Source organism: Lampetra fluviatilis, chromosome 6, assembly GCF_964198595.1.
Source record: "Lampetra fluviatilis chromosome 6, kcLamFluv1.1, whole genome shotgun sequence".
In the NCBI taxonomy this organism is placed as follows: Eukaryota; Metazoa; Chordata; class Hyperoartia; order Petromyzontiformes; family Petromyzontidae; genus Lampetra; species Lampetra fluviatilis.
Window position 1 is genome coordinate 9,222,457 of NC_136280.1, and position 27,114 is coordinate 9,249,570.

Genomic DNA, 27,114 nt, shown 5'->3' on the forward strand with positions numbered 1-27,114 from the left:
TTCGACTGGAGTGTCACAACATATTTATTCTAGGCGACAACAAAAAAATAAATCCACTTTATTTCTACGCCATGCAGCTAGTCTTGACGGTGCACTATATCACACGTTTACCTTCGTGTTCCCATTCGGACGATGTAACAGAACATCTTCTGAAGTGAACTTCAAAATTTCCCTTTGTCATCTCCACTCGGGGCTCACTTTGTACGTGGCTTCCAAGGAGAGTTTGGTGGTTGTCAATCAAACTGATTCTTTTAAGTCTCAAAGCTGGGATAGATTTGGTGGAAATCCAATTGTATTATTATGATGGTTTGTTTGTGTAGCCTGCGTGACTTGGCTTGAGAGCGTCTGGTTTACTCACAACCCAATAACCCAGTTTACATGCAGCAGCTCCGTGCCTCTATGTGAGATTATTTCTCTCCGTGTGAGCCATTGGTGACTGGCTGCTACCATTAACTCGCTACACCCGAGAAGTCGGTCTAATCACTGGTTAAATGACCCCAGATTCTAACCCAGGATCTCAGCGACACTGACTCAGTGCTTTGCTCGCTGATCCACCTGGTTACATCTATTACCTGGCTTCTCCCCCCCTCATCCCCCTCCCCACTCCTCCGGTGTGAAGGTGCCGCCTCTTGCTACGTCGGACCTCGGACTTCACAAAGCCCTTGCAAGCGACGGGAAACCCTTGTGACCTCCCGTCGCCCCTTAACCCTGGAGCTGCCATGCCACCTTCACCACGTGGCTTCTCTGTCACCGCATTCATCATAAATCATTTGGCACTCCGCATCTCCCAGGAGGTGCCTCCTCCGTCGCTGCGTGTGACCTTGCGCTGCCCGCCCGCCCGCCCGCTCCTCGGGAATGAAGCCCCGGTGCCCGTGCGTGTCGCGCCTCGTTTAACCCTCGCGCCGCTGCGCCCACCGCGTGCAGACACCGCTTTGTGGGGGCCGGCGCGAGGGGCTCGCCGAGGCCGCCCCGCCCCGGCGTAAAGACGGCGTGGGCCTCCCTGCTGCAGTGCCTGCCCTGCCCGGCCTTCCCGTGCCCACCGCCGCCGCCGCCGCCTCCGCCCCAACAGCAGCAGCAGCAGCAGCAGCCGGGGCACAACGACGCCTTCCCGTTCTGCTGCTGCGGCGGCCGCGACGCTTGCGCCCCTTCCTCCTCCGCCGCCGTCGCTGCCGCCGCCGCCGCCTCCTCGTGCTTCTTCTGCTGCTGCTGCTGCCTCCCCCTGCCCGGCTGCTGCCGCTGCTGTCCCCCCGGCGGCCAGGGCGGCCAGGGAGGCGGCGGCCAGGGCGGCGGTGGCCCCGGCGGCCAGGGCGGCGGTGGCGCCGCTGGCGGCTGCTGGCCCCTGCCCGCGTGGCCCTGCCCGGCGGCGTGCCCGTGCCTGCGCCGCTTCACGGCGTGCGTGTCCCCGCGGCCGCACCCGCCGGCGGCAAACGGGGCCCTCGGCGACAGCGACGAGGGGCGGCGGCAGCAGCAGCAGGCGGCGCCCTCCCTCAGCATGGTGAAGCTCACAAAGTCCAAGACCTTCCAGGCGTACCTGCCCAACTGCCACCGCAAGTACAGCTGCGTGCACTGCCGCGCGCACCTGGCCAACCACGACGAGCTCATCTCCAAGGTGCGTCGCCGCTCACCTGCGATTGGTTCCTCTTCCTCAGCCATCTTGTCGCCTCCATAACTCCCCAACCACGCTCTTTCCTTTCCCCTGCGCTGGTTGTGCCGCAACTGTTGCTTAGCTTTGGTCCACGTTTATTTTGTCTCTACTTCCATAGTCTGCTTCCCCCCTGTTCAAGTTCAGGCTCAAGGCCTTCCTTTTACCTCTGCCTACGACTGACTGCCTTCTTGTCTCTGTAAATTAAATATGCACACAGTATTTGTATAATGTCTAGTGACACGTCGCGCTGAGACAGGATTTAAATTCACATTGTATTCATGGTAATGACTGGACAATTTTACAATTCACCCCTGCATCCAAATTATTTGACGAGGCAACCATTCGGCAAGCAGCGTTGGGTGAGGGAAGAGATTTTTGTGGGCCAGCTGTTGATCACTCTGCTATGCTGCCAGGACGTTACTGCAGGTCCTCGGTTAATCCAGGGATGGAGAACCTATGATTTGGCCCACGACTTTATTTCACACGGCCCGTGTCCACATGAGGCCCGCCACTTTGAAATGGGCATCAAATTATATTTACCCATCACTGCAAGCATTTCAGCTGCACTAATCGGTTACTAGAGGGGGAATGATATTGCAGCTGGCAACAACGCTGCGTTGGCAATTTTAGCGCACTCATTCAACGCTAAAGATGAGCCGTCATAATTGTTTGCATTATTATAGGATCGGCCTCTATTAATTTGTGGCCCTCTGCCTGAGGTGTTTGTGAATTCTATTCGGCTCCTGGCAAGAAGACGGTTCCCCACCCTGGGTCTAATCAGTCGAGTGCAGGCCAGGCCGCCCCCACTGCCCCCTATGGGTGGGCAGTATCATCCTCTTGTTGATGCAGCTGTCTTGAGATGATTTCTTTTGAACAGTGTTCCCAAATTGAGTAGTAATACCCCACTCGGGCCAACGAGTTTACGTGCCGCTCTTCCCTCTTGCGGTAACGTGATATATTATTTTTCGCATCGGCAGGACCCTCCTAAAAAGAGAGCCGTGGGACTCGATGAGGCTTTCCCGGTCAAACAAACGTAATAATAGTAATGATAATAACAATGTCCCGGTTTCTTTTTTGTAGCTCATAGGTGCCAACCCCTGCGTTGGCGCCCTGCCAGGGATATAATCTGAGTGCCGTTTGCCAAGGGCGGCGTTGCGCGCAGTGGCACTTCGAGTAGCTGTTGGCGAGAGGCAGGGTAACCGCTCCTGCGGGCCGTGTCTCACAGCCTATGAGTGCGAGGAGGAAACGTCAGATTGGGGAACATCGTTTGCAGCGGTGTCATGGGGTTCGCTCGCGGGCGTTTAGGCTCAAGACGTTATCCGTTGCCGCTGCCTGGCAGTCAAGCGACCCGCGCCTTTGTGTGACGAAGACGACGGTTGTTGGGCCGGAGCAGAGGTCGCTTGAAGTACGCTCACAGGGAGTTCTGTGGTGCCCGCTTCCTTGGGCGCCTTGTGTGACACGAAGGGTTGCGTGCTGCTCTGGCGATAAAATTGGGGGAAATTGTTCTGGGGAACGATGCAATTTTTTTATCTGGTCTAAAGATTCTTCAAAATAGTAAAACATATTTTACAGATTTGAAGCTTTCGTGACTGCAAGGATTCATACTCTTAGGTTTTTTCGGTAAAGTCACATAGGTAAAAAATAAAATTAAAATTAATAAAAGTAATGATAGAAATAAAATAAAATAATAAATCACAATTTTTTTTTTCTATTATTACTTTTATTCATTATAATTTTATGTTTTACCTACGTGACTTTACCGAAAAAACCTAAGAGTATATTTTACAGACCTTAGCCAATCCACTATTTAGATGGAGGCCACCCTACGCCTTGTTGGGCCATACTTCACCACTCTGGACAATGCGGGTGGGTGAAGGGTGGAGCCCAGTATGAGCTCAGATATAACTCGACACTCCGGATCAGATCAGAATCAGAATCTTTATTTATCCTCGAGAAATCCGATGAGCTATGCAGCTCTTCTTTTCACAGATGTCCAGTAGGAGCGGGTCAGGAAGTTACAACAACAAACAATACACAAACACACGATAGGAGTGCAAAAGTATAGGAAAGGTAACCAAATTAGTAAAAATGTATACTGAATATAGATAAAGTTTGTAAGTTCAAATTGCATAAGTACACCGATTCCAAGGCATGGGCAATGCGGCGAAAGAACAGCCAAAACAGTCCCAGACCACACCAAGACAACACACAGTCCATCAAAAACAAAATTGCACATTATAATTGAATTAGTGAAAAATGGGTAAGGATGAAAGTTACAAATCACAGTTGCAAGTGCAGCCGTATCCACCGCCAATCTTCTGCTTCGTGGCATTTTTTGAAGGCAGATTTACGATGTTAAACGAGGGATCAAGGTTATTTCCAAAGCGTCGGTGCCGCAACGGAAAAACGCCTTGTCACTCTATTCCCACTCGCCCCTTGGCTGACGCTAAATGTCACCAATGTCAGCCAAGGGGCGAGCGGGAATCGCACTCAGGCCATCGGGTTCATAGCAGTGTGCACGAAGCACTCTCCACATACGCCACCGAGCCACGGAAATATTCAGAAGTAATGTTTGCACACGAACGGGGTGGGGGGGGGGCTCCCCCAGAATCCAGCGAGATACGGCTGTTCCACTCGGCAGAGGAAATCTTCGAGTTAGTGCTTAAACAGGATGAATAATTCATCTCGCGTTGTAAGCGCGCCCAACTGGAGCCATGTGACCGTGAGCTCCTTCCAAAGGCGCACTGGTTCTGCCGGTGCTCGCTCGTAAATCGGACGGAAACATCTCCCTGAGCCTCGCCACGGCCCCGCGCTCACCTTGTCACTTCAAGCGCAATTATACCTGCGGTGGCGAGATGTTAACTCCCTCGCCTGGTATGCAGGAGGTCGTGGGTTCGATCCCGACCCTGGCGCCTGCTATACATTTGGAGTTTGCATGTCTCTCTCCCCGTGGTTGCGTGGATTTTTCTTCGGGTCCTCCGGTTTTTCCCTCCACATGTATAAACGTGCATTTCGAGTATTTGGCTGCTAGAAACTTCCACGTGATAAGCCACTTAGACGAGCTATCATTTGTGGCCAGGTCACTTCTGAAAAAAGCTATATAGCTGAGTGGGCCGTATCTGGTAAAATAAAAAAAATTACCGCCCTTTTGTCAATCCGCTACTGGATGACGGCTTCCCCATGCCCGTGCGTGTCATGGGATGGTTTCTTTGAACGTACTTCACACTGGTCAACGCGGGTTGGCGAATGTGAAACGCGAGCTTGGTCGTGGGACCCTGGAAGTACGCTGCTGCCCAGGGCGTAGCCGCACGGCAGTGCCGCGTGATCTGACGCGTTCCTGTAGCCCCGGATGTCTCCGCATTTATAACCCGCTTCGCTGGAAGGAGCGCCTTAACAAAGTGGGTCAGGTTCCCTTGAATTGGCATCGATGAGCCCGGGCTAGTGAGCCGCATTGAGATCCTGCCAGCGATCGTGAATGCATATTCCTTGCACCCACACGGGTTGGAGCTTGGGGGGGGGGGTGGGGGTGGCGGGGGGGCAAGGTCAACCAGGTGTCTGGCTGGGATAGTGGGTGGGCAGGCAGGTGGGCAGGCAGGTGGGCGGGTGGGGCGAGCGGGCCGGCTGGCTGGCGACAGCTTTCTATCCCCGTGGGCAAGGGTTTACGCCGCCAATCGCAGTGGCGCTGCCGTGGATGTCGCTGATCCGCGCGGATCCAGCGTTGAAGTGTGGCGGCGGCGGCGGCGGTGGCGGCGGCAGCTGTCGGTGAGCGACCCTAGTGGCCTCTCTCGGTGGGGGGGATTTCGAGGGGCCCGAGAGTCTGAATCCTCAATGCCGAGGTCCAAACGACGGAAGCTGTCGAATGGATCCGGTTGTGATTTTTTTTAAATTCGAACCGAAAACAGAAATCATCCAGAATGCGCCAACATTGTCAAAGCTGAGACGGGTCGAGCCCGGTTCGTGCTTGAATGGTTGACCGTCTGGGAATACCACGTGTTGTATGTACGTCTGTTGAACTTCTTTCGCACCGTACGTATCCAGCCGTGCTTATCGGAGGCGTGGACAGTTGGGTAGCTCGGAGATGACAGTACAGTACTGTATTGGAATATATCAGTGTGGAGCTCGAAGCGTTATCCCCTCATATCCGTGGGTTTTCTCTGGTTGCTCCAGTTTCTTCTCACAAGCTAAACACGTGCAATGTGCAGGCTCTTCCTGAATATGTGTTTTGAGGCTCATCGCTGATTTCAAAAAAAGGCATTTCTATTATTGCTTTTATTATAGTCATAATCCTAAATAATTCTTCATACAAATTCTCACAATGCTATGGTCCTGCATAATAAATGCACTAAATCCAAAGGATTAAAGAGGATTAGGTGGATTCCTCCCACTGACATTGACGTGGTGAAAGCCAATTATAAACACAGATGCTGGGTTTCAGAGGGGGCTCGTCATCATTCGTCGAGTGGGATTGGCTAAACTTAGATTGTTCCCGGAATCCGTGGGCCGGGGGGGGGGGGCCGGGGGGGGGGACCGGGGGGGGACCGGGGGGGGGGGCCGGGGGGGGCCGGGGGGGGGGCAGCTATATAAAGGTAGACTTTGCATCTCTGCCGTCCGTGCCTGCTTAGGATTAAGTTGCCATCCGAATGAATCCACCCTAGGGCGTACTCGGCGCACGTATGAACTGAGCTTGTTTTATACTGTTAGGTTTTGTTCGGTAAAGTGACGTAGGTAAAAAAATTAAAAGTTAATAAAAGTAATAATGGAAATAAAATGAAATAATAATAAAATAACTTCCATTATTACTTTTATTAACTTTTAATTTTATTTTTTTTACCTACGTGACTTTACAAAACCTAACAGTGTGAATCCTTGCGGTCACGAAAGCTTCAAATCTGAGCTTATTTTCCTACTTCAGTCTCGACCACGCGGCGGCAGTTGCGTGCCGCTCTCGCGAATGCTCTCGGGCCGCGGACTGCAGTGGAAACCCAAAAACGTGCGCGACGTAGAAGCTCGCTCGAGGCCGACGTCCCACGAACTCCGATCGGGAGCTGAAGCGTCAGAGTCTCCGAAACGCGCCGACGAGTTGAACAGCGCGTGCGCACGTGTACACGCACACACGTGTACGCTTTGCAACATGTGCTCCATACAATAATTCTTGCGGAATTGTTTCATGGGAACTGTGGGGAGGATGGACACGGAATGCGCTCTTTAAACACGTTCCTTCCGAGTGGGCAGGAAGGAACTTGGTTGGACGGCGCATTCGTGCGATCCGTGCCACGCGGCGCAAGCTGCGTGGGGCGGCGCGTCACGTGGTGCTGAGCCCGCCCGAAGTGCTCTATGAAATACAAATCGAGGGCGTTGCTATGCACGACAGACAGACAGACAAATAATCCCTGGTGGGCAGTGTGGAACTGTTGTTCTTACCTGTATAAAAATTAACCCGTAAAAACAAAGTTTTTCACTATAAATCCTTTATATGCGTGTTCAATGGGCCACAACCCAGCCCACATTGGTCTTTGAAACGGGCGGCTAGAGTCCTCTCGTCCTCTGGCTTGAGATGGCTGCCACCTATGGGTCAGATGATTGCCTGCCACCATTAAGCAATTGGTAATTAAATATTTAATTTGTTTTCCCTAAAAAGTGTAAAATTTTGGAAAAAAAATTTCACGAAAATAAATTGTCACGCACAACGAGTCTGTGTGCAAAATGTCAGCTCGATTGGATCACGGAAAGTGGGTTAAAAAACGACCGAAAGATTTGCATGGTCGTAAGCGCGTAAGCAAGTGAACTTAATATAAAGGATTTAAAAACATTTATCTCATGACAAGCTTCCACACACTCCAGTGTGCATGCCGAGTCACCTGACTCAGCAGAGCCAATCACAGGAGCAGGCCCCGTCACAGTGTGAAATGGGCACCACGTGAGTTATCGTAAAGAAAGAGCGATGATGCGTCATCGGTTTTTTTTTAAGAATGGCTGAGCAGGTGATATGTGTATAGCTATGCGGGAGAGTGGGCACCTGGGTCTGGTGATGGAGGACGTTTTTTTAAGCTGTAACCTTGAGTTTGGAGAAGCCGTTCAATGGCATCTGGGGTCATCGGGTGAATTCCGTGTTTGTACCTCTTGAAGGAAACGCGAGTGGGGCGATGATCGTCGCGATGCGAGTGGTGGATCGCAGCTTCATCGCTGTCACGATCAGGCGACTCCTTCATTCCCCACTTGAGGAGGAAGTTGTCGCACCTGCCGTGCAGTGCTTAACAAGGTCAACTTTTGTGATGAACTTGGGAAGTCGCCCTCTGAAACACTATCGATTATTACACTAGCTATGCATGCAATTAATTGTACATGTATGTATGTATTAATAGTGCTCAAGATAGCTTTTTTGCATTTTCCCTTCCACGTCCATGGGCTATTTTGGCGGTAACGGAATTAGAACGCGTGGGTTGGATTGTTGGATCGCAGGACCACGAGAGATGGCTGATGGCTCGGTGAGGCCTTCGTCCAGCAGTGGATCAATCGTGTCCGACGATGACCAGGGTGACGATTATTTGGGCTTCTGTCGAGTGTCAATGTTCTTTACGCAGCAGTTTGTTGCGATGCGGAAGAGAACCGGTTCCATACTGAACCTGCATTATTGCGCTTGGCGAGTTGATAAAAACCTCGCCTGGTATACAGGAGGCCGTGGGTTCGATCCCAACCCTAACACCTGCGAATATGGAATTTGCGTGTTCTCCTTGTGGTCGTGTGGACCACGTGATAAGCCACTTCGTTGGGCTATCATTTGTGGCTAGGTGTTGCTTCTTTAAAATATCTATTTAGCTAAGTGTGGCTTACCTGGTAAAATTACCAAAAAGTTTAGTGCAATTTGATTACTGTCCAGTTACCCCTCTATATGGATGTCTGTTAAACGTGTTGTGCGTGGGGGTGTGTGTACGCGAGCTTCTGTTCATAGAGAAATTGCCAAAATATATATCGAATAATCATTGTCATCATCCATTGCATGAAAACCTTCTCTACCATTGTCGCCACCCTTCACGGTCACGCGATGCCGTAATCCATCTCGCTGCGGCACATGAACTGGTGGTGAAAATGTGGTCTCATTGGAAGCATAATGATCGTGAGTGGGCCAAAGTTCAAGAGGTCAAATAAGCCAATGCCGTTGATGTCATCATCATCCCAACAACATCACTCAGTTGACCTTTGGTCTTCGGGGGAATACAAATGTTCGTATGAGAAAGCTTGGCAATAACCAACTTGAAACATGACAATGTAATTGGATCTCCCCCGTTGCGCATTACAGTCTAACTTTCTGTTGCATTATCATGCACTGTGGGTGAAGTGTAGGAAATATGACGCCTTTTTTTAGGATGCATTTCCCTGTCGTCGTATATTTCAGTTGTGATATTGTCATCGCGTAATGGGAACAAAAAATTCGGAACTCTCGCAACAAGCAGTGCACCACCCTGCCTTGCAGAGACCCCAGAATATGATCCTACGGAACTACTTGTGGGAGAATCACACACGAGGCACACAACTTGTGTACGCTTGAGAACCCAGTTTAATCACAACTCAGTCGATGTTAGTCTACGCGTAAATCTAGATTGAAAACTCCAATGGAGACTAGGCTCTAAGAAAAGCTGTCTCGGGTGTGGACCAATCAACTTCAAGGACAGTACATATCATTATCATCATCAGAGTTGTTTCTTTTTGTTTGCATTTTGACTGCTTGTGTTGTGGTTATTGCAAACATGATCCCTTGTATAAAGGTGTCAGTTTTTGTACCAGTTGAAAGGGTTAAAACCTATTACTATACTTCATTTCTTTAGAACCGATTTTTGTTTTTAATTGGTTGTCCTTCCCCCGCACCTCCGATTAGTGCAGTTATCTCCGTGCGGTGTGAAATAAGTTCAACATACGTACAATCTATGAGTCTCTATGCCAGTCATTGGTAACGAGGCTGAAACCGTCAACTCGCTACGCTTGAGAGCCCGGTTTTAAAAGCACAGGCAGCTGTAATCTATATTAGAACCCAGGATCTCAGCAGGGCCGGGGCGGTGCGCTCGCACCAAAGCCGGCAAATCACATCACGAAAATATGATTGTCAGCCGAGGTCAACACACCCTCATGAATGCTACTCTACGCTCATGGCTGACTTTGTCCCATTCCTGGAGCGTGCTCCTTGAGCTCGCTCCGGCTCATCGACCTTGCAGCTCGTTTCCATTGTTTGCACGCAATCTGAAAGACAACCGTGCGAGAGACACGGAATGTTTTAAAAACCCATCCAGTGCCTTGGCCGGTCCCCGTGGGGTCAGCAGTGGAGATGTTAGAGGGGGGTTTCTTTTTTTTTACACTTCCCCGTGACCAAACAAAAACCCAATGTGACGAGAAGTGAACCGATGTTGAGAGATGATAATCTCGCCCCCAGAGTGAAACTCAGCAGATACGCCAAAAGGAGAGCACCGTTGTGAATTTTCAATTTATTTTTGTCGTAATCTGTTGGCAGAGCGCCACCACCACCACCTACTTACTGTGCGCTGATGCGGCCCAGATCCAGTATTGTGGTGATGGGGGGGGGCTCATTGTAGGAGAAGCGCCGCGCGTGTCAACAACAACAACAACAGACGCCGTTCACAACTAAGTGGCGGCGACGTCACCACGACGCTCGTGCCAGGCCAGTGGCACTTAGAAGCCACGTGAAATGTCGAAAGGTCATTGGCAGGAGGTCACGGAATAGACCCAGGTGCCATGTGTTAACTGACTGAGATGACTGGCAGATGCACCAACTGTGCTCCGCACCGTGCCAGCCCTTTTAGCAACCCGGCGCTCCGCTCGTTGTTGTGAGCGTCGCTCCTCCGCCCTCCGTTGTTGCTGGAGGCCGACGGCCTCCCAACTGCCCAGCAGTAGCGTCCTTCACGCGCCTCCTCCACATGCGTGTCAGCGCACACCTCCTCCTCCGCCCCCACCTCTCTCAAACCCACTCTTAGCGGGCAGCCTGAATGATGCGAACCAACATCGGCTCCCAAGAATATATCAGGTGGTGGTGGTGGTGAGAAGGGTGGCGCAGAAAGCCTCTTTGGGCATCACTCGGCCCTCCTCGGCCTCCCGTTCACCACCGTCACTGCCCACGACAGGGCAATGGCAACGGTGGCGCTGTGCGAAGTGGGGGGGGGGTAGTGGGGGTGCTGAGTGGGGGGGGGCGCCGCGATGAGTGCTTGTTATTGTGGCTCGAGACATCCGCACTGCAGCACGCTGACGTCAGGCGGGATATTTTTACCGTTGCGGTGTGTGGGCGTGATAGCCCCAGCCTCTGTGTGTGTGTGAGCCTCTGTGTGTGTGTGAGAGCCTCTGTGTGTGTGTGTGAGCCTCTGTGTGTGTGTGTGAGCCTCTGTGTGTGAGCCTCTCTGTGTGTGTGTGTGAGCCTCTGTGTGTGTGTGAGCCTCTGTGTGTGTGTGAGAGCCTCTGTGTGTGTGTGTGAGCCTCTGTGTGTGTGTGTGAGCCTCTGTGTGTGTGTGTGAGCCTCTGTGTGTGTGTGAGCCTCTGTGTGTGTGTGAGAGCCTCTGTGTGTGTGTGTGTGAGCCTCTGTGTGTGTGTGAGCCTCTGTGTGTGTGTGTGTGAGCCTCTGTGTGTGTGTGTGAGCCTCTGTGTGTGTGTGTGTGTGAGCCTCTGTGTGTGTGTGTGAGCCTCTGTGTGTGTGTGTGTGAGCCTCTGTGTGTGTGTGAGCCTCTGTGTGTGTGTGAGAGCCTCTGTGTGTGTGTGTGTGAGCCTCTGTGTGTGTGAGAGCCTCTGTGTGTGTGTGTGTGAGCCTCTGTGTGTGTGTGTGAGCCTCTGTGTGTGTGTGTGTGAGCCTCTGTGTGTGTGTGAGCGAGCCTCTGTGTGTGTGTATGCCCCTGTGTGTGTGTGTGAGCCTCTGTGTGTGTGTGTGAGCCTCTGTGTGTGTGTGAGCCTCTGTGTGTGTGTGAGCCTCTGTGTGTGTGTGAGAGCCTCTGTGTGTGTGTGTGAGCCTCTGTGTGTGTGTGTGAGCCTCTGTGTGTGTGTGTGAGCCTCTGTGTGTGTGTGAGAGCCTCTGTGTGTGTGTGTGAGCCTCTGTGTGTGTGTGTGAGCCTCTGTGTGTGTGTGTGAGCCTCTGTGTGTGTGTGTGTGAGCCTCTGTGTGTGTGTGAGCCTCTGTGTGTGTGTGAGAGCCTCTGTGTGTGTGTGTGTGAGCCTCTGTGTGTGTGAGAGCCTCTGTGTGTGTGTGTGTGAGCCTCTGTGTGTGTGTGTGAGCCTCTGTGTGTGTGTGTGTGAGCCTCTGTGTGTGTGTGAGCGAGCCTCTGTGTGTGTGTATGCCCCTGTGTGTGTGTGTGAGCCTCTGTGTGTGTGTGTGAGCCTCTGTGTGTGTGTGAGAGCCTCTGTGTGTGTGTGTGTGAGCCTCTGTGTGTGTGAGAGCCTCTGTGTGTGTGTGTGTGAGCCTCTGTGTGTGTGTGTGAGCCTCTGTGTGTGTGTGTGAGCCTCTGTGTGTGTGTGTGTGAGCCTCTGTGTGTGTGTGAGCGAGCCTCTGTGTGTGTGTATGCCCCTGTGTGTGAGCCTCTGTGTGTGTGTGTGAGCCTCTGTGTGTGTGTGTGTGAGCCTCTGTGTGTGTGTGAGCCTCTGTGTGTGTGTGTGAGCCTCTGTGTGTGAGCCTCTGTGTGTGTGTGAGCCTCTGTGTGTGTGTGTGAGCCTCTGTGTGTGTGTGTGAGCCTCTGTGTGTGTGTGTGAGCCTCTGTGTGTGTGTGAGAGCCTTTGTGTGTGTGTGTGAGCCCCTGTGTGTGTGTGAGCCTCTGTGTGTGTGTGTGAGCCTCTGTGTGTGTGTGTGCCCCTGTGTGTGTGTGAGCCTCTCTGTGTGTGTGTGTGCCCCTGTGTGTGTGTGTGAGCCCCTGTGTATTTGTGTCAGCCCCTTGTGTGTGTGCGAGCCTCTGTGTGTGTGTGAACCCCTTTGTGTGTGTGTGAACCCCTCTGTGTGTGTGTGTGTGAGCCTCTGTGTGTGTGTGTGAGCCTCTGTGTGTGTGTGTGAACCTCTGTGTGTGTGTGAGCCTCTGTGTGTGTGTGTGTGAGCCTCTGTGTGTGTGTGTGAGCCTCTGTGTGTGTGTGTGTGAGTCTCTGTGTGTGTGTGTGAGCCTCTGTGTGTGTGTGTGAGCCTCTGTGTGTGTGAGCCTCTGTGTGTGTGTGTGAGCCTCTGTGTGTGTGTGTGAGCCTCTGTGTGTGTGTGTGTCTGTGTGTGGGTGAGCCTCGGTGTGTGTGAGCCCCTGTGTGTGTGTGTGAGCCTCTGTGTGTGAGCGTGATAGCCCCAGCCTCTGTGTGTGTGTGTGTGAGCCTCTGTATGTGTGTGTGAGCCTGTGTGTGTGTGTGAGCCCCTGTGTGTGTGTGAGCCTCTGTGTGTGTGTGTGAGAGCCTCTGTGTGTGTTTGAGCGAGCCTCTGTGTGTGTGTGTGCACCTGTGTGTGTGTGTGTGAGCCTCTGTGTGTGTGAGCCTCTGTGTGTGTGTGTGTGTGAGAGCCTCTGTGTGTGTGTGAGCCTCTGTGTGTGTGTGTGAGCCTCTGTGTGTGTGTGAGCCTCTGTGTGTGTGTGTGAGCCTCTGTGTGCGTGTGTGAGCCTCTGTGTGTGTGTGTGAGCCTCTGTGTGTGTGTGTGAGCCTCTGTGTGTGTGTGAGAGCCTCTGTGTGTGTGTGAGCCTCTGTGTGTGTGTGTGAGCCTCTGTGTGTGTGTGAGCCTCTGTGTGTGTGTGTGTGAGCCTCTGTGTGTGTGTGTGTGAGCCCCTGTGTGTGTGTGTGAACCCCTCTGTGTGTGTGTGTGAGCCTCTGTGTGTGTGTGTGAGCCTTTGTGTGTGTGTGAGCCTCTGTGTGTGTGTGAGCCTCTGTGTGTGTGAGCCTCTGTGTGTGTGTGAGCTTCTGTGTGTGTGTGTGTGAGCCTCTGTGTGTGTGTGTGTGTGAGCTTCTGTGTGTGAGCCTCTGTGTGTGTGTGTGAGCCTCTGTGTGTGTGTGAGCCTCTGTGTGTGTGTGTGAGCCTCTGTGTGTGTGTGAGCCCTCTGTGTGTGTGTGAGCCTCTGTGTGTGTGTGAGCCTCTCTGTGTGTGTGTGAGCCCCTCTGTGTGTGTGTGCCCCTGTGTGTGTGTGTGCCCCTGTGTGTGTGTGGGGAGCGGTGGTGTAGAGGTTAGCGCTCTGCGCTAAGAACCAGGCGACCCGGGTTCAATTCCCGCTCATGGCCAACACCAGTGACGATTATTTGAACAGGTCCTGGGCCTCCGCTAGGTCGACTGAGCCTGAAATGAGTACCTGGTGCGGTGTGTAAACATCGTCACTGGGGAGACAAAGGCGGCCGGGCGTTGTGTTGGCCACCCACCCCCTCGTGTGCCGTGCCGGCCTTCATAGGTGCTCGCTAACAGCACTTGCCCCAACAGTCTGTTAAGGCTATACTGGGGGATCTTTTTGTGTGTGAGAGCCTCTGTGTGTGTTTGTGTGCCCCTGTGTATGTGTGAGCCCCTGTGTATTTGTGTCAGCCCCTTGTGTGTGTGCGAGCCTCTGCGTGCGTGTGTGTGAGAGAACTTGGAGCATGCCACATCAGCATGGGTATTTTATAACATAAAACACTCCACCCGCCTCAACTTTCCTTGATTGATGGACCAGTTGTGGAGAGAGTGGAGAAGTTTCCCTACCTGGACAGTGTGCTTATGACCAGCTCCGGGCTTTGCAGCAGGGGTCTCATTCCGGATCAGCCGAGCGATATTATATTTTCATCAACTGCGTAACGCTGTGTGAAAGCTACCTGTCCTGTCACTCTACAGGAAGCTTCGGGTCTTCTCGGCCACAGTTTTGGCCTCCCTTCTCTTTGCTTGCGAAATGTGGACCCCTCTAATGGAGCATCTACGCCGGTTTGAAACATTCAGGCTGGCCTGCCTACAGACCATTATGGGTCTAGCCAGGCTGGATTACAGTGTGAGCGGCGCTACAGATCCTAGAAAGAGCTGGATAGAGTCCCATCGGTGAGCTCGTCCGACAGAGGCTGCTTTGGTTGGGTCATAGCCCGCATGCCGAGCCATTGCCGTCCCCAAGCGGATAATGTTTGGCCAGATAGTGGGGGCTAAACGGGCAAAGACACAGGCTAGAGAGGAGATGGACTGATGTTATACAGAAAGATGTGGAGCTGAGTGGACTTGCCGTTGACTGCTACCAGCAGTGTCAAGATCGTTCTGTGCATGTACAATTGTGTGTGTATGCGTGGAGTCTGATTTGGTATAGAAATAATATGTATATAATATAGTTTGATGAGAAATCGGAATAGCGTTTTCTTTTCATATTTTGGAAGGTAAAGGCCATGCTGAGGCCATTTTGGCCACCGGCTTGGCTCTTCAGAAAAGTACAAAAAAATAATTCCTGGAAACATAAATATCCTTACCAAATCAGATGTGGTGCTACGGCCGCTCGGGCCAAAATCAATGCGTGCTCACACAGCGTATTGAGCGTGCGCTGTTGGTTTTGCATTCGCGATTGAGATGGTGTCCTTGAAATCAAACCCGTGCGATCTTCGAACTGCCCACTTTGTTGACGATATTCCGGCAATCGGCGGAACGATGACAAACGTATTCGCAGCGGGCCACTGTCTCTGGCAATTGTCCTGCTTCAGAGCCACAGAGCAAAGGGAGTTTTACTTGCCGACGTGTCGGCTTGCTGTTTGTGTTAAGCGTGCAGCGTTCATGATGAACTTGGCAAGTGTGTTTTCATTTGTGCTCGTGTCACTGCTAACAGGTCCCGGGCTCTTGTTGTTGTTTTTAATAAATATCCTCTTCTCTGTCCCTCCCCCCCGCCCGCCCCGTGCAGTCCTTCCAAGGGAGCCAAGGAAGGGCGTATTTGTTCAACTCTGTGTAAGTTTACCTCTATTTACATCACGGCTGTGTGTGTACGGAGGGGGAAGCCACCGCCTTGCTTGAGACTTGAGCCCGCGCTATCAATCGATTGGTCGGCTACAGATTGTACGACTTCCTTTTTGTGGTCAATTACCCGGTGGGCCCTTTGAAAAATGGCGCCCACCCCCACATCCCACCTTCCGAAGGTAGGAAACCCCCCAAACAAGCCACGCCCAGCGTTACAGCGGCTGATGATGCCGATGACGTCACCAAGCTCGTCCGTTACCTCCCGTCCAGCGACACACTTAAGAGCAGAGGTGAGACATCTTTTTTTTCTCCCAATTGTGTTTTCACGATCGGTTGAGCCATCGAACCGACGATCGGTGGGGCCATCGATTACTTCGGTAACGGGGTCACAGCCCAGGCTGTACGGGAGGCGCAACGCTGGCCACCGCGGGTGGGCGGCGGCGGCTGCCGATGTGCCATCCGATGCTCCGCGGCTCCATATTTGGTGGCGCGCTTTGGCATCGGATGCAACCCCCATGCTGTGCCGTTAGCGCAAATGACTTATCACGGCATTACCGACGCGTTCGCCTCGCCCAGTCCGTCCGCCCGGTACAGGACGTCGATGCCGCTTGAGCATGGACGGAGCCGATTCGTCCACCCCAGACGATTTTGGTAGATTCCTTCGATTTTGTGGTTTACGATTCGATTCGTGAAATGTGTCCATTTTGGTGCCCACGGTGGTGCATGTGGCCCTCCCTCCGTGTCCTCACGATGTTGATCATGACGAGGATAATGAGGATGATGATGGGGGAGCGTTGAACACAGAGCGGTGTGAATGTATGAGACGCATCGTGTTCTGAGCATATCGTCTTTAGCCGTGAGCTAGCCACTGCAGGATGAAGGCCTCCTAGCACCAACGCCATTGCTGTCGTGGTACTGAAACGCCGCGTCTCGCTCCTGCATGGCTCCATCTTCGCAGTGGTCTTACTCTCGGGCGTCTTCTCACCTTTGGCTGACACCCTAGGGGCCGTCCATAAATGACGTCACGCACCTAGGGGAGGGGGCTGGAGGGGTCAGACATTTGTGACGATGTGTGACGAGGGGGGGGGGGGTTTGAGAAATGTGACGTCACATCAAAATGCACAACTTTAAATAAATATAGACACAACACGTTCTACTTAATTAAAAAGTATTTTTAATAAATGTTTTCTCCTACAGCATCAGAGTGCAGCGCCACATTAAATACGCACTACAATGACAATAGTTTAAAGTGATTTGAAGCATTTTTTTTTCTTGGGGGGTGGGGCGGCAGAGCTTTGTGATGTCATATTTGAGGGGGGTCTGACTCTTTGTGACGCCGTGTGACGAGGGGGGGGGGGTCAAAAATCGTCCAAAATCACGTGACGTCATTTTTAGACGGCCCCTTATCACCAAGATCATCCATCGACGTCCCCCCCCCAAAAAAAAACTTGGCAGCACCCTCCTGAAAGAGAGTCTTCATACTCGAAGAGGAGGAGGCTTTCCTGGGTAAACAAGCATAAAAAATTGTAATAAATAATAATTGTGCTTGAGCCTGGTGAGTGCTTGGATGGATGACTGCCGATAAATACCAGCAGACGCAGGCTTAAGCTGGGGAGGTAGCCAAGGGATAAAAGCACAGCGATGGATTCTTTAATAAATCTGTGCTGTTTCCCTCTCGTATGCACAGTGGGTTTCCTCTGGATACTCGGGTTTACTACTCGTGAAACTAAACAATCTTTCATGAAGGCTGCCAAACGAAGGCTGCCAAACCTATTTGTTGTGAGACGTTATTTGTTGTTTGTGCCTTTGCTTTTGATGCATTTTCTTAATTTGTTTATTCATTTTAGATTTTGCTCGGTAGTAGGCTTTTCATTTGCTTGGTATTGGCTGTATATGGGATTTGGTCCTCATATATAATTAAAATACCTCGTTATGGGATGCTAATAGCATAAATGATGCGAAACAAAATAAAAGTGTTATTATGCCGATACAGGACCCTCCAGGAAGGGAGTCTTGAAGCTCAGTGCGCTCTTTCCTTGGAAAGACAAATATAAACGGAAAAATCCAGGACAGTCGTATTAGAATCGACTTGTAGATGATGACCCGTTGCATCATCCGCGCGCGTCCCATGCTGCGATAGCGCGGCGAATGCAAACTGCCGCTGCCACAGCCAAAACCGCCACCTCCGCTGGAAGAGCCCCCCCCCCCCCGTATGGCCGAGCGGGCACGGGGAAGTCGATCAACGGAACAACACGAGAAGCCTCCCCACCCGGCTCCCTCCCTGCCCCCCTCTCTCTCTCCTATTTCCTTCCCCCGGCCAACAGTTTGTATCGAACGAGCGGAGCCGCAATTTGGCCGGGAGCGCGACATAACGCGGAATATCGGCGCGCGGGGGAGGCTGGGCATCCGCGCACGCACGCACGCATGCAGGATGGCGCGGCCGATCGAATTTGATGCCAGGCTCAGTTTTGTCTCCTGGAGGAGCTGTGTAATTCTGCACGTCCCCTGCACCCGCTGATGGGATTCTGCAAATCCTGGTCTTGGCCAGGCGCGGTCGGTGAGCCTCGAAGTTCAGCGTCTGTTTAGGCTGAACGTGCATGTGTTTGTGTGTTTTTTTAAATTATGATTGCGACGCTTGTCTTTGCTAAGGAAAGCCTCCGTGAGTCTTGCAGTATTGACCAGGCCGGCCACTGGATTCGAATTGTTAACGTCTGTGACAGGTGGTCAACTCGCGTCCGCTCGGCCTTGCGCGAGGTGATCCCCCACCTCCTGCCCCAATTGCCGAGTGATTCGGTGGATCGTCGCGATTCGGGATCGCGATTCCGTGGAACAGTTGATTCGTTGGCGTCTCGTTTTCACCGACTCATTGGTCCCGTTTTGCTCGTCTCGTTGGATCGGACGCAACGCGAGACGTTGGAACTGTGCACGAACCCGAGAGCACTTCGATTCGCGTGAATTGTGAATGTACCAATTGATTTAAAGCACACTGCTGTTGTATATGGACATCAATGAGGTGTTTTGGGCTAGATCGCGTAAACATATAAATGTGTCGTTAAACCCGCCACCCAAAACACCTCTATTATTGATATTGGTCACGAAAGCCTACGTGTTAAACAGAGTGTATTTACTCTGTGTATGGTGTTTGTATGTATGTGTGTGGATAGTGTGTATGTGTGGATAGTGTATGTGTGGATAGTGTGTGTGTGTGTGGATAATGTGTATGTGTGTGTGTGGATAATGTGTGTGTGGATAATGTGTGTGTGTGTGGATAATGTGTGTGTGTAGAGTGTGTATGTGGATAGTGTTTGTGTATAGTGTGCGTGTGTGGATAATGTGTGTGTATGTGTGGAGAGTGTGTATAGTGGGTGTGTGTGGGGTGCTGCTGTAGGACAATGGTTAGCGCGCTGCGCTATGAACCCGGCGGCCCGGGTAAATGTCCCTTTCGCGTCCAACACCGTTGACGATTATCTGAACCGGTCCCTGGGCCTCCCTGAGGTCGACTCAGCCTCAAATGAGTACGTGGTGTGGTGTGCAAACATCGCCACTGGAGAGACAAAGGCGGCCAGGCGCGGTGCTGGCCACCCACCCCCTCGTGTACCATGCCAGGATTCGTAGGTGCTCGCTAAACAGCACTTGCCCCAAAAGTCTGCTAAGGCTATGAGAGGCGCGTTTGTCTTTGCAGCGTCTGTGCGCATCATGAATTACAATCCCATTGCGCGTGGAGAAAATAAATCAGGTTCGCTGTCAGACGCTGTGCCCCCCGTCACCTCCGAAGCCTGGAGTTTTACGCGCCCTTTAATGGAACGGTCAGCGAGAACGCCGGCCGATTTACATCACCAACGCGCGCGGTGGGGAGGGGGGGGGGAAGAGATCAAACATAAGAGGTCGTCTCACAGTTGAGCTACAAACAAACAAAATACAACAACAACAACCACCACCATCACGCGGACCGAACTAAGATGGGACAAGACGAGGGGGTTGACCGAGAAATGCCTCCCAAAAGCCGATTTCTTTCTCCGCCGCGTGCCGACTGATGCCAACCAAACGGTCGCCAGGTCACCCTTGGCCCGCGACGAATCTGCCGCGGACGACTCGACTCTGCCAGGCGACAGGAACGGTGTGTTTCGGTGATGCCCGTTAGGATGTGTCTGCTGATTTGTGCCGCGCGTTGTTCGGAATCGGGGCTTTGGTTCAGCCCGGGGACGGGGGAGTCAATAAAGCTGTTGCCGGTGAATATTCCGTGCGAAATTAAAGGAGCACTTGGTGTGCGCTGCGTGCATTCATCGGCACCGGGCAGATAAAGTTGGCCGGAACAGTGGTGCTGGTCACGCCGCCCCCTCGCGCCGCTCGGCCTTCACAGGTACTCCCTAACAGCACTTGCCCCAACAGCCCTGTATGGCTATACGGGGGATCTTTGTCTTTGTCTGTGCAGAGTGAACGTGGGCTGCGGGCCGGCAGAGGAGCGGGTTCTGTTGACCGGGCTGCACGCGGTGGCCGACATCTACTGCGAAAACTGCAAAACCACCCTGGGCTGGAAATACGTGCGTTGCTTTCCCTGGGTCTTAAGAAGGCGTGCCGGTGGAAGCAGTCGGTGGCGTGGGTTAATGCAGCCGGTGGCGTGGGTTAAAGCCTGTGGTGTGGGTTCGTGCAGTCGGGGGTGTGGGTTAAAACCGGTGGCGTGGGTTCATGCAGTCGGGGGTGTGGCTGAATGCAATCGGGGGTGTGGGTTAAATCCGGTGGCGTGGGTTCGTGCAGTCGGGGGCGTGGGTTAAAGCCGGTGGCGTAGGTTCATGTAGTCGGTGGCGTGGGTTAAAGCCGGTGGCGTAGGTTCATGCAGTCGGTGGCGTGGTTTAAAGCCGGTGGTGTGGGTTAATGCAGTCGGTGGCGTGGGTTAATGCAGTCGGTGGCGTGGGTTAATGCAGCCGGTGGCGTGGGTTAAAGCCGGTGGCGTGGGTAAATGCAGTCGGTGGCGTGGGTTAAAGCCGGTGGTGTAGGTTCATGCAGTCGGGGGCGTGGGTTAAAGCCTGTGGTGTGGGTTCGTGCAGTCGGGGGCGTGGGTTCATGCAGTCGGGGGCGTGGGTTAAAGCCAGGTGAGTGAGTTTAAAGCGATGCCATGGGAGAGGAAAGGGATGATGCACACAGATGAATTGCTTTGGCCCAGTGCCAGATGCAGGGCAGGTTGGTGCCCTCCCAGAGAAGTGCTGCGTGCTCGTCAGCAGATCTCTCCCCGGCCTGCTGGGGTGCCACCTTGTGTGGTGTTGACTTCTGCCTTGCTCGTGCCCCAGTGCAGTGACACGGAGATGTGTATAACCCCCACACGCTCATTAATTGTCTCTGGCACCCCTCAGTCAGGGCCGGATTAGTGTCATGATAGGCCTAAGGCGAATATGAGGGAAGGGCCTAAGTATGTATTCCATTTTTTCACCTGAAGACGATGGCTTGTGTTGCTATCGAAACGTCGTGTTTTATTAGTTGTTTTTTTCTAGCTACGTGACTTTACCGAATGAACCAAAGAGTATGAATTAGATTTCAATAAAAAAAATGAACAATTCGTCAAACGTATTTATTGACCCATGTAAAAGAAACACTTTTATTTAAATTCATCAAACGTAAATCGCTCACGACATTCATTTCTTTAAACAATGTTTTTTCCATATTATTTGGGTCTTTCGGTAAAGCCACGTAGATAAAAAAAATCACCTGATGACGATTGCTTGTGTTGCGATCGAAACGTCGTGATATTTTTTATTATTTTTTCTGTCTACGTGGCTTTACCGAAAGACCCAAAGAATATGAATTCCTGCAGTCACGAAAGCTTTAAGTCAATGTTTTCCCCCCCGTAGCTTCACCTGTGGCAATGTCATGAATTATGTCATCGGAGTTAAAAGACACAATATTTCTGATGGCCACGCTACCATCACTCAGCTGTTACTTCAATATGGCAAGGAGGGCCTACAAATGAAGGGCCTAATCCGGCCCCTGACCGCAGTGCATTTTTATTGTTGCCAGTGCTGAATGCGGTAATGCGCCCCTAACATGGCCCGGGTGTTATTGTTGTTGTGCAAAATTGTACGATTTTGATCTTAGTGAGGAGTTTCTTTTGTTAAACCAGGCGAGAAATGGATAGGCCAGGATCGTCTCGTATGCACGAGTGACCCGGGTAGACGCCGAAGGGTCCGGCACTGGTACAACACAGGTGCTGGCGGCACTGAAAGCGATGGCTCGTGTTTATATCTTAACGGGGCATTAGGACATTTAAATCAACAGCTGTGTGCGCTTTTGGCATCGCACGACAAGTGATGCCTGGGATGCTCGAGTAGCGGTGAAGGCCTACATTCAAATTCAGATCCGATTCCCTGCAGTATTTACGTTTGTTTTTGCGCATTTTAAAATCCTTTATAGTAAGTTCACTTGCTTGCTTGCGCGCTTACGACCGTGCAAATTTTTGGGTCGTTTTTTAACCCACTTCCCGTGATCCAATCGAGCTGACATTTTGCACACAGACTCGTTGTGCGTGACAATTTATTTTCGTGAAAAAATTTTTTTTCCAACATTTTACACTTTTTAGGAAAAAATAAATTATATTTAATTACCAATTGCTTAATGATGGCAGGCAATCATCTGACCCATAGGTGGCAGCCATCTCAAGCCAGAGGACGAGAGGACTCTAGCCGCCACGCATATAAAGGATTTATAGTGAAAAACTTTGTTTTTACGGGTTAATCTTTTTTACCGACTCCAACTCGGTGAAACAAATAGTCGTCTGTCTCAAAATATGGGTTGTTTTTTTCTCTCTCCCTCAGAATATTTAATTAAACTGCAACAATCCGATGAGCTAGAAAGCTCTTCTCCCACACAGATGTCCAGTTTTGGGGGGTGGGGAGGAGGGTTTCGGCTCAGAACATCACATCAACCCCGCCGTTGTGTGTAGTTAAGGCCCCATTTTTGTCAAGGCCCCATTTTTGCGTGAGCTGCAACGACCCTCCTCCTCATTAACCGCCGTGTGTCTTCATTGACGCCGTGTTTGTGCGCGCAGGAGCACGCGTTCGAGAGCAGTCAGAAGTACAAGGAGGGTAAGTACATCATCGAGCTGGCGCACATGATCAAGGACAATGGCTGGGACTGAGCCTCCCCTCCGCCCACCACTTCGGTCAGCAGTCACTTCAGAGCCCCCCCCTCCTCCCCCCGGCTGCCCCCGGGTGGAGTGGGGGGGGGGTCAGGGATGGGGGCGGGGGCGCGTGCCGGGGGGTGTGTGGGGGGGGGCAGACTTCGCTTGAAGAAGAGGGGGGGGGGAGGGGCGGGGCACCCACCCACGTGTATTCCTCGAGGTGGTGGCGTTGTCTTGTCACGAGCGTCCTGCCGTGTGTACTCACAATTTGACGTCCTCGTCTCTGTCCGTGGTTTTCCGTCTTCTTCTCTCCCCCCCCCCGCCCGCCCGCCCCCCCTCCCCCATTGGGACGTCGTGAGGCGACCAGGCCAGGGAGAGGCTTTGGGGCAATCGATCATAAATGAGAGAGAGCGAGAGATGGCGACACGAACTAAAAACGAAAACGAATCCCTCACGCCGCACGCTCCCATGCTCGCCCTCTTCTCTCTCCCGCTCCATCTCCACGGCGGGGAGAGATGAGTTACGCTGCGTCGTCGGGGTTTATTTTCTTTCTAAAAACGAGCACATGATTTGGTGGCTCAAAAGCTGGGCAATTAAGTTATATTTTTTGTTTGTTCGTTATTATTATGGTACGATACAATTGCGCTTCTAAAATTACGTCAAAAATGCCGAGGCATCTCGGCTCTGTTACAGTTTGTATTTTTATTATTATTTTTGCGTTTACGTGTAAATTATGATTGAACCCGTTGTAGGAAATGGCGAAGCATTTATTTATTTATTGAAACAAAAAAGTTTTATTATGTTTTATTTTTATTATTTTATTACTTCCCTTCTACGTGATTTTACCGAAAGAACCAAGAAGATGGAAACAAAATTTGTTTAACTTTTTCGCGCATCGCGGCTTTCGCGATGACTTGAGACTCAGTGCACACCGCGTGGCCGGATGTAACCCCGTTGTGGCCGCGTTGACCCCTAAGCCTGCGTCGGTGGAGCCTCGTTTAAAGATTTAGCCGTCTGCCATCAGATATACACATATACATAGATGCCGTCTCTGGACGTGTGCGCGACGCGTGTTCAACTGAGGCTGTTGTGTCTGTTACGATGCCGCTCCCTCCTAACTCCTCATTTATTTAAAATGTGTACCTGTAACATGAACGAGATTTTTTTTTATTGTATCGTTTCAAAATCCCAAGCACCGAGCGTTCCGTCATGGATTATGAACTTCGTGATCGGTGCGCGAATTGGAAGGGGCGGAAAGCGGCGTGCTTGGGAAGTGGCCAAGCGGATGGTGAATCGTTCTTTTGGGTGCTAATTTGTTTATTTTTCTGCTCGGTTTATCTGCCCTAAATGTGCGTCTTTTCTTGGGGCGATTCCAGAAATCACAATCTTATCAATTGTGTTGCTCCTACCATTTATTTATACCACTTTTTTTACACACAAACTGATGGCTATTGAATTTTGCAGTTTTATAGCAAATATTATTTTCCCTGCTCATTTAGCACTTGGTCTTTTATGTTTACCAGCGCCTTTAAAGGCAGTGGGGAGAGGTGGTCGGGAAGGGAACACGCCCCAACCCCTGCTCCTTATTTGCCCATAAATCCGGTTAATCAAACCACCCCCTTTGTACCCCTTTGATACGCAAGAGCAAATGTTGCTAATGGGAAGTGTGGAGCTTGTGGTGCCGAGGAACAACTTGCGGTAGCGGTGCGCACCGACCACCGTGGACAAGCTACCCAACAACACAACCAAACCTCCTCCTCATCCTCCTCCTCCCCCTCCCGTGCGCAATAACACAGCACTCGTGTCCATCCGTCGTGTACACAACGCGCCCGGTGTTCCCGTACGAGCAGGCATCCGATGGAAGCTTGCCGAAGAAAGACGCACTCGGTCTTGGGTTGGCTCAGTTTATCAGGAATCCAGGAACCCGGCTCAGAAAACATTGGCCGTTTTGATTTGTTGGTTGTTGTTGTTGTTGTTGTGCCGTGCGTCGTTGGCTCAGTTTTGTTTCCGTTACGTTCTCAAGTTGCTTTCCCCGTTATAAGAATTGGTTTTACCCCTTTCTGACAATAAGATGTTTAAACACCAAACAGAAACCGTTTTTGTTGTTGTTGCAAGGAATCGTTCGCCTCTTGGCGTCCTCTTGTCGAACACCGTTTGAGACTAGGCTCGAAAGAAAGCTGTCTCTGGTGTGGACCAATCAGTTTCAAAGACAATGCACATATTACCAGAAGCATGTTCTTTTTTGCATGTTCACCACGAGTACGTGTGGTTAATTCAGACGTGATTCCTTGCAAAAGGTTTCTGTTTTAAAATCTTAACACCTGTTGTATTGCCAGAAAGGATTAAAACCTATGCTTATATTTTGATGCCGGCGAGGGAGGGTCCCACGATGTTTGCCTGTGTTTGGGATGTGCGGGGAGAGGTAGAGAAGGAGAGGGAGAGGTCTACGCAATGCCTCGAGAGCAACCACGACGCCCGACTTTGTAAAACGAAAGTTTAACGAAAACAAGAGCAGCAGTGTTACGACTCGCAAAGAAACGCTACAACGTACGTTTTATTTTTTACTCGAGGTATAAATGCCTACGTCTGAAAGTGAACACTGCAGGACCAGTGCACTACTGACACTAAACACACACACAAAAAAACACAAAAAACATTCAGAGATAAAAATACAAAATAATAATTAAAAAAACGCTACCAAACTGCGAATGTTGGAAAATTCAGCATTGATTTACGGGGGTGGTGGGGGGGCGGGGTGAAACAATACTCGTTATATCTTTTGTTATTAAACCTCCTTTCACGTTTGTTGACTTGTTGCAGCGGAACCTTTGGGTTGGCTGGCCTGTGTTACTCGTGGTGATGCTGTGAGCGGTCGCAAGGAGGTCAGGAAACGTGCGGGTGGAGCGGGGAGTTTCATTCTCGAATGGAAATCAACACTCCCCCCTTGCCCCCCCCCCCCGTTATGTGAGGGAGGAGGAGAAGAGAGCTGGTGGGAGGAGGGAGAATGTGGAGCAGAGGGGTTTGCACTGTATGCGGTCTGTTAAAATGTTTATTTTTATTACGGCACTATTGCTCCTTGAACTCCACGCGCTAATCGGAAGAGCGTCATGTTAACTCTCCCAAGGCCCACACCTATGTGTATGTATATTGAACTTATTTTGCACCCTAGCCAACCGTTCTAATGTGTATGTATATTGAACTTATTTTGCATCCGCACGTAGCCAACCGTTCTAATCGGAGGTGGGGTGGGGGGAATGACAACAGATTAAACACAAAAAGCAGTTCTAAAGAGATGAGTTTTAAATTTAGATTTAAAATTGCATAGCTCCAGTGGCTTCCTAATATCGTAAGGAAGAGCGTTCCAGACGGCCGCAGAAGCGCATCTGAAAGCGCGCGATGCAGTGACCACCTTTGTTCGATGGCTAGCCAAAAAAAAATCGAAGGCTCGCATATACTAGCATATGCACGTGCGCACAATCGCACAGTATTTCTATTTTAAATCGGAGAAGTGCCCATATGCAATTGTGTTTAGCCTTCGTGGAAATAATCGGCATGATACAGCTCTGTAAAATGTTCCACAACAGAATTGCCGACAACGGTTAGAGGGATCGCTTCTCTCACGCTGGGGAATGCACAAATATTTTTTTCCCAGGGACCAGTTGCATAAAATACCTTCGTGAACCCAAATCACCATCCGCCACCATGGATGATGAAATACTGCAGTCATAGTAACAATCATAATCTATAGTCCTTTTCTTGTTTCTTTCGGTAAAGTCACGTAGAATGGAAATAATAAAAATTAAACATAATAAAATAAATCTTCTCGACAGACCTGTTCTCCACCTGAGGACGGCTGCTTGCGTTGTGGCCGAAACGTCGTGATAATTATTTTATTATGTTTTATTTTTATTATTTTATTATTTCCATTCTACGTGACTTTACCGAAAGAACCAAGAAGATGAATCCCTGCAGTCACGAAAGCTTTAAATCGAAATTTATAGTCCTTTTGTCAATACACATCTGGATGAAGGCCTCTCCCATGCCGTGTTAGTCATGGGGATCGGTTGACCATACTTCACCATGCTGGTCAGTGTGAGTTGGTGGAGGCGAGAGACGCAGGACCAGTTGAAATATCGCTAGCCCGCAATGTCAGCCGTGGCCAGTAATTCAACTCAAAATGATGGGTTCGCAGCGCATTGCGCTAACCACTGCGCCGCCACTCCCAATTGTCGGCACCAAATAGACAACAGTGGGAAGGGTCCGTCTGAAAGGCCCGCAGGTGGATGGACTAGCATTTGTTTACGTGGCCACTGGACTTTTTGTCTGTCGATTATTTATATGTTACCTCGAGGTACGCTGTATTTCTACTCTTAGGTTTTTTCGGTAAAGTCACGTAGGTAAAAAAGAATAAAATTAATAAAATGAATAAGAAAAAAAAATATTTCATTATTTTATTTAAAACTATTTTTGTAAATTATTTAATTTT

The 27,114-nt window shown here is 50.9% G+C and overlaps 1 protein-coding gene across 1 annotated transcript; it reads left to right on the forward strand.

Moving 5' to 3' along the window:
- The first annotated feature begins 928 nt into the window (after window positions 1-928).
- Window positions 929-27,114, forward strand: YPEL2 (yippee like 2). Its single transcript, XM_078857708.1, has 4 exons — window positions 929-1,609; window positions 15,468-15,511; window positions 19,953-20,061; window positions 22,557-27,114. The coding sequence occupies exons 1-4, from the start codon at window positions 1,493-1,495 to the stop codon at window positions 22,644-22,646; spliced, it is 360 nt and encodes a 119-aa protein (XP_078713834.1). The 5' UTR covers window positions 929-1,492; the 3' UTR covers window positions 22,647-27,114.

Bases quoted from the DNA above. Each gene is read 5' to 3' on its own strand.
- YPEL2 (XM_078857708.1), top strand. From the start codon at position 1,493: ATGGTGAAGCTCACAAAGTCCAAGACCTTCCAGGCGTACCTGCCCAAC. The intron at 1,610-15,467 runs GTGCGTCGCCGC...CGCCCCGTGCAG, and splicing joins ACGACGAGCTCATCTCCAAG to TCCTTCCAAGGGAGCCAAGG. The intron at 15,512-19,952 runs GTAAGTTTACCT...TTGTCTGTGCAG, and splicing joins GCGTATTTGTTCAACTCTGT to AGTGAACGTGGGCTGCGGGC.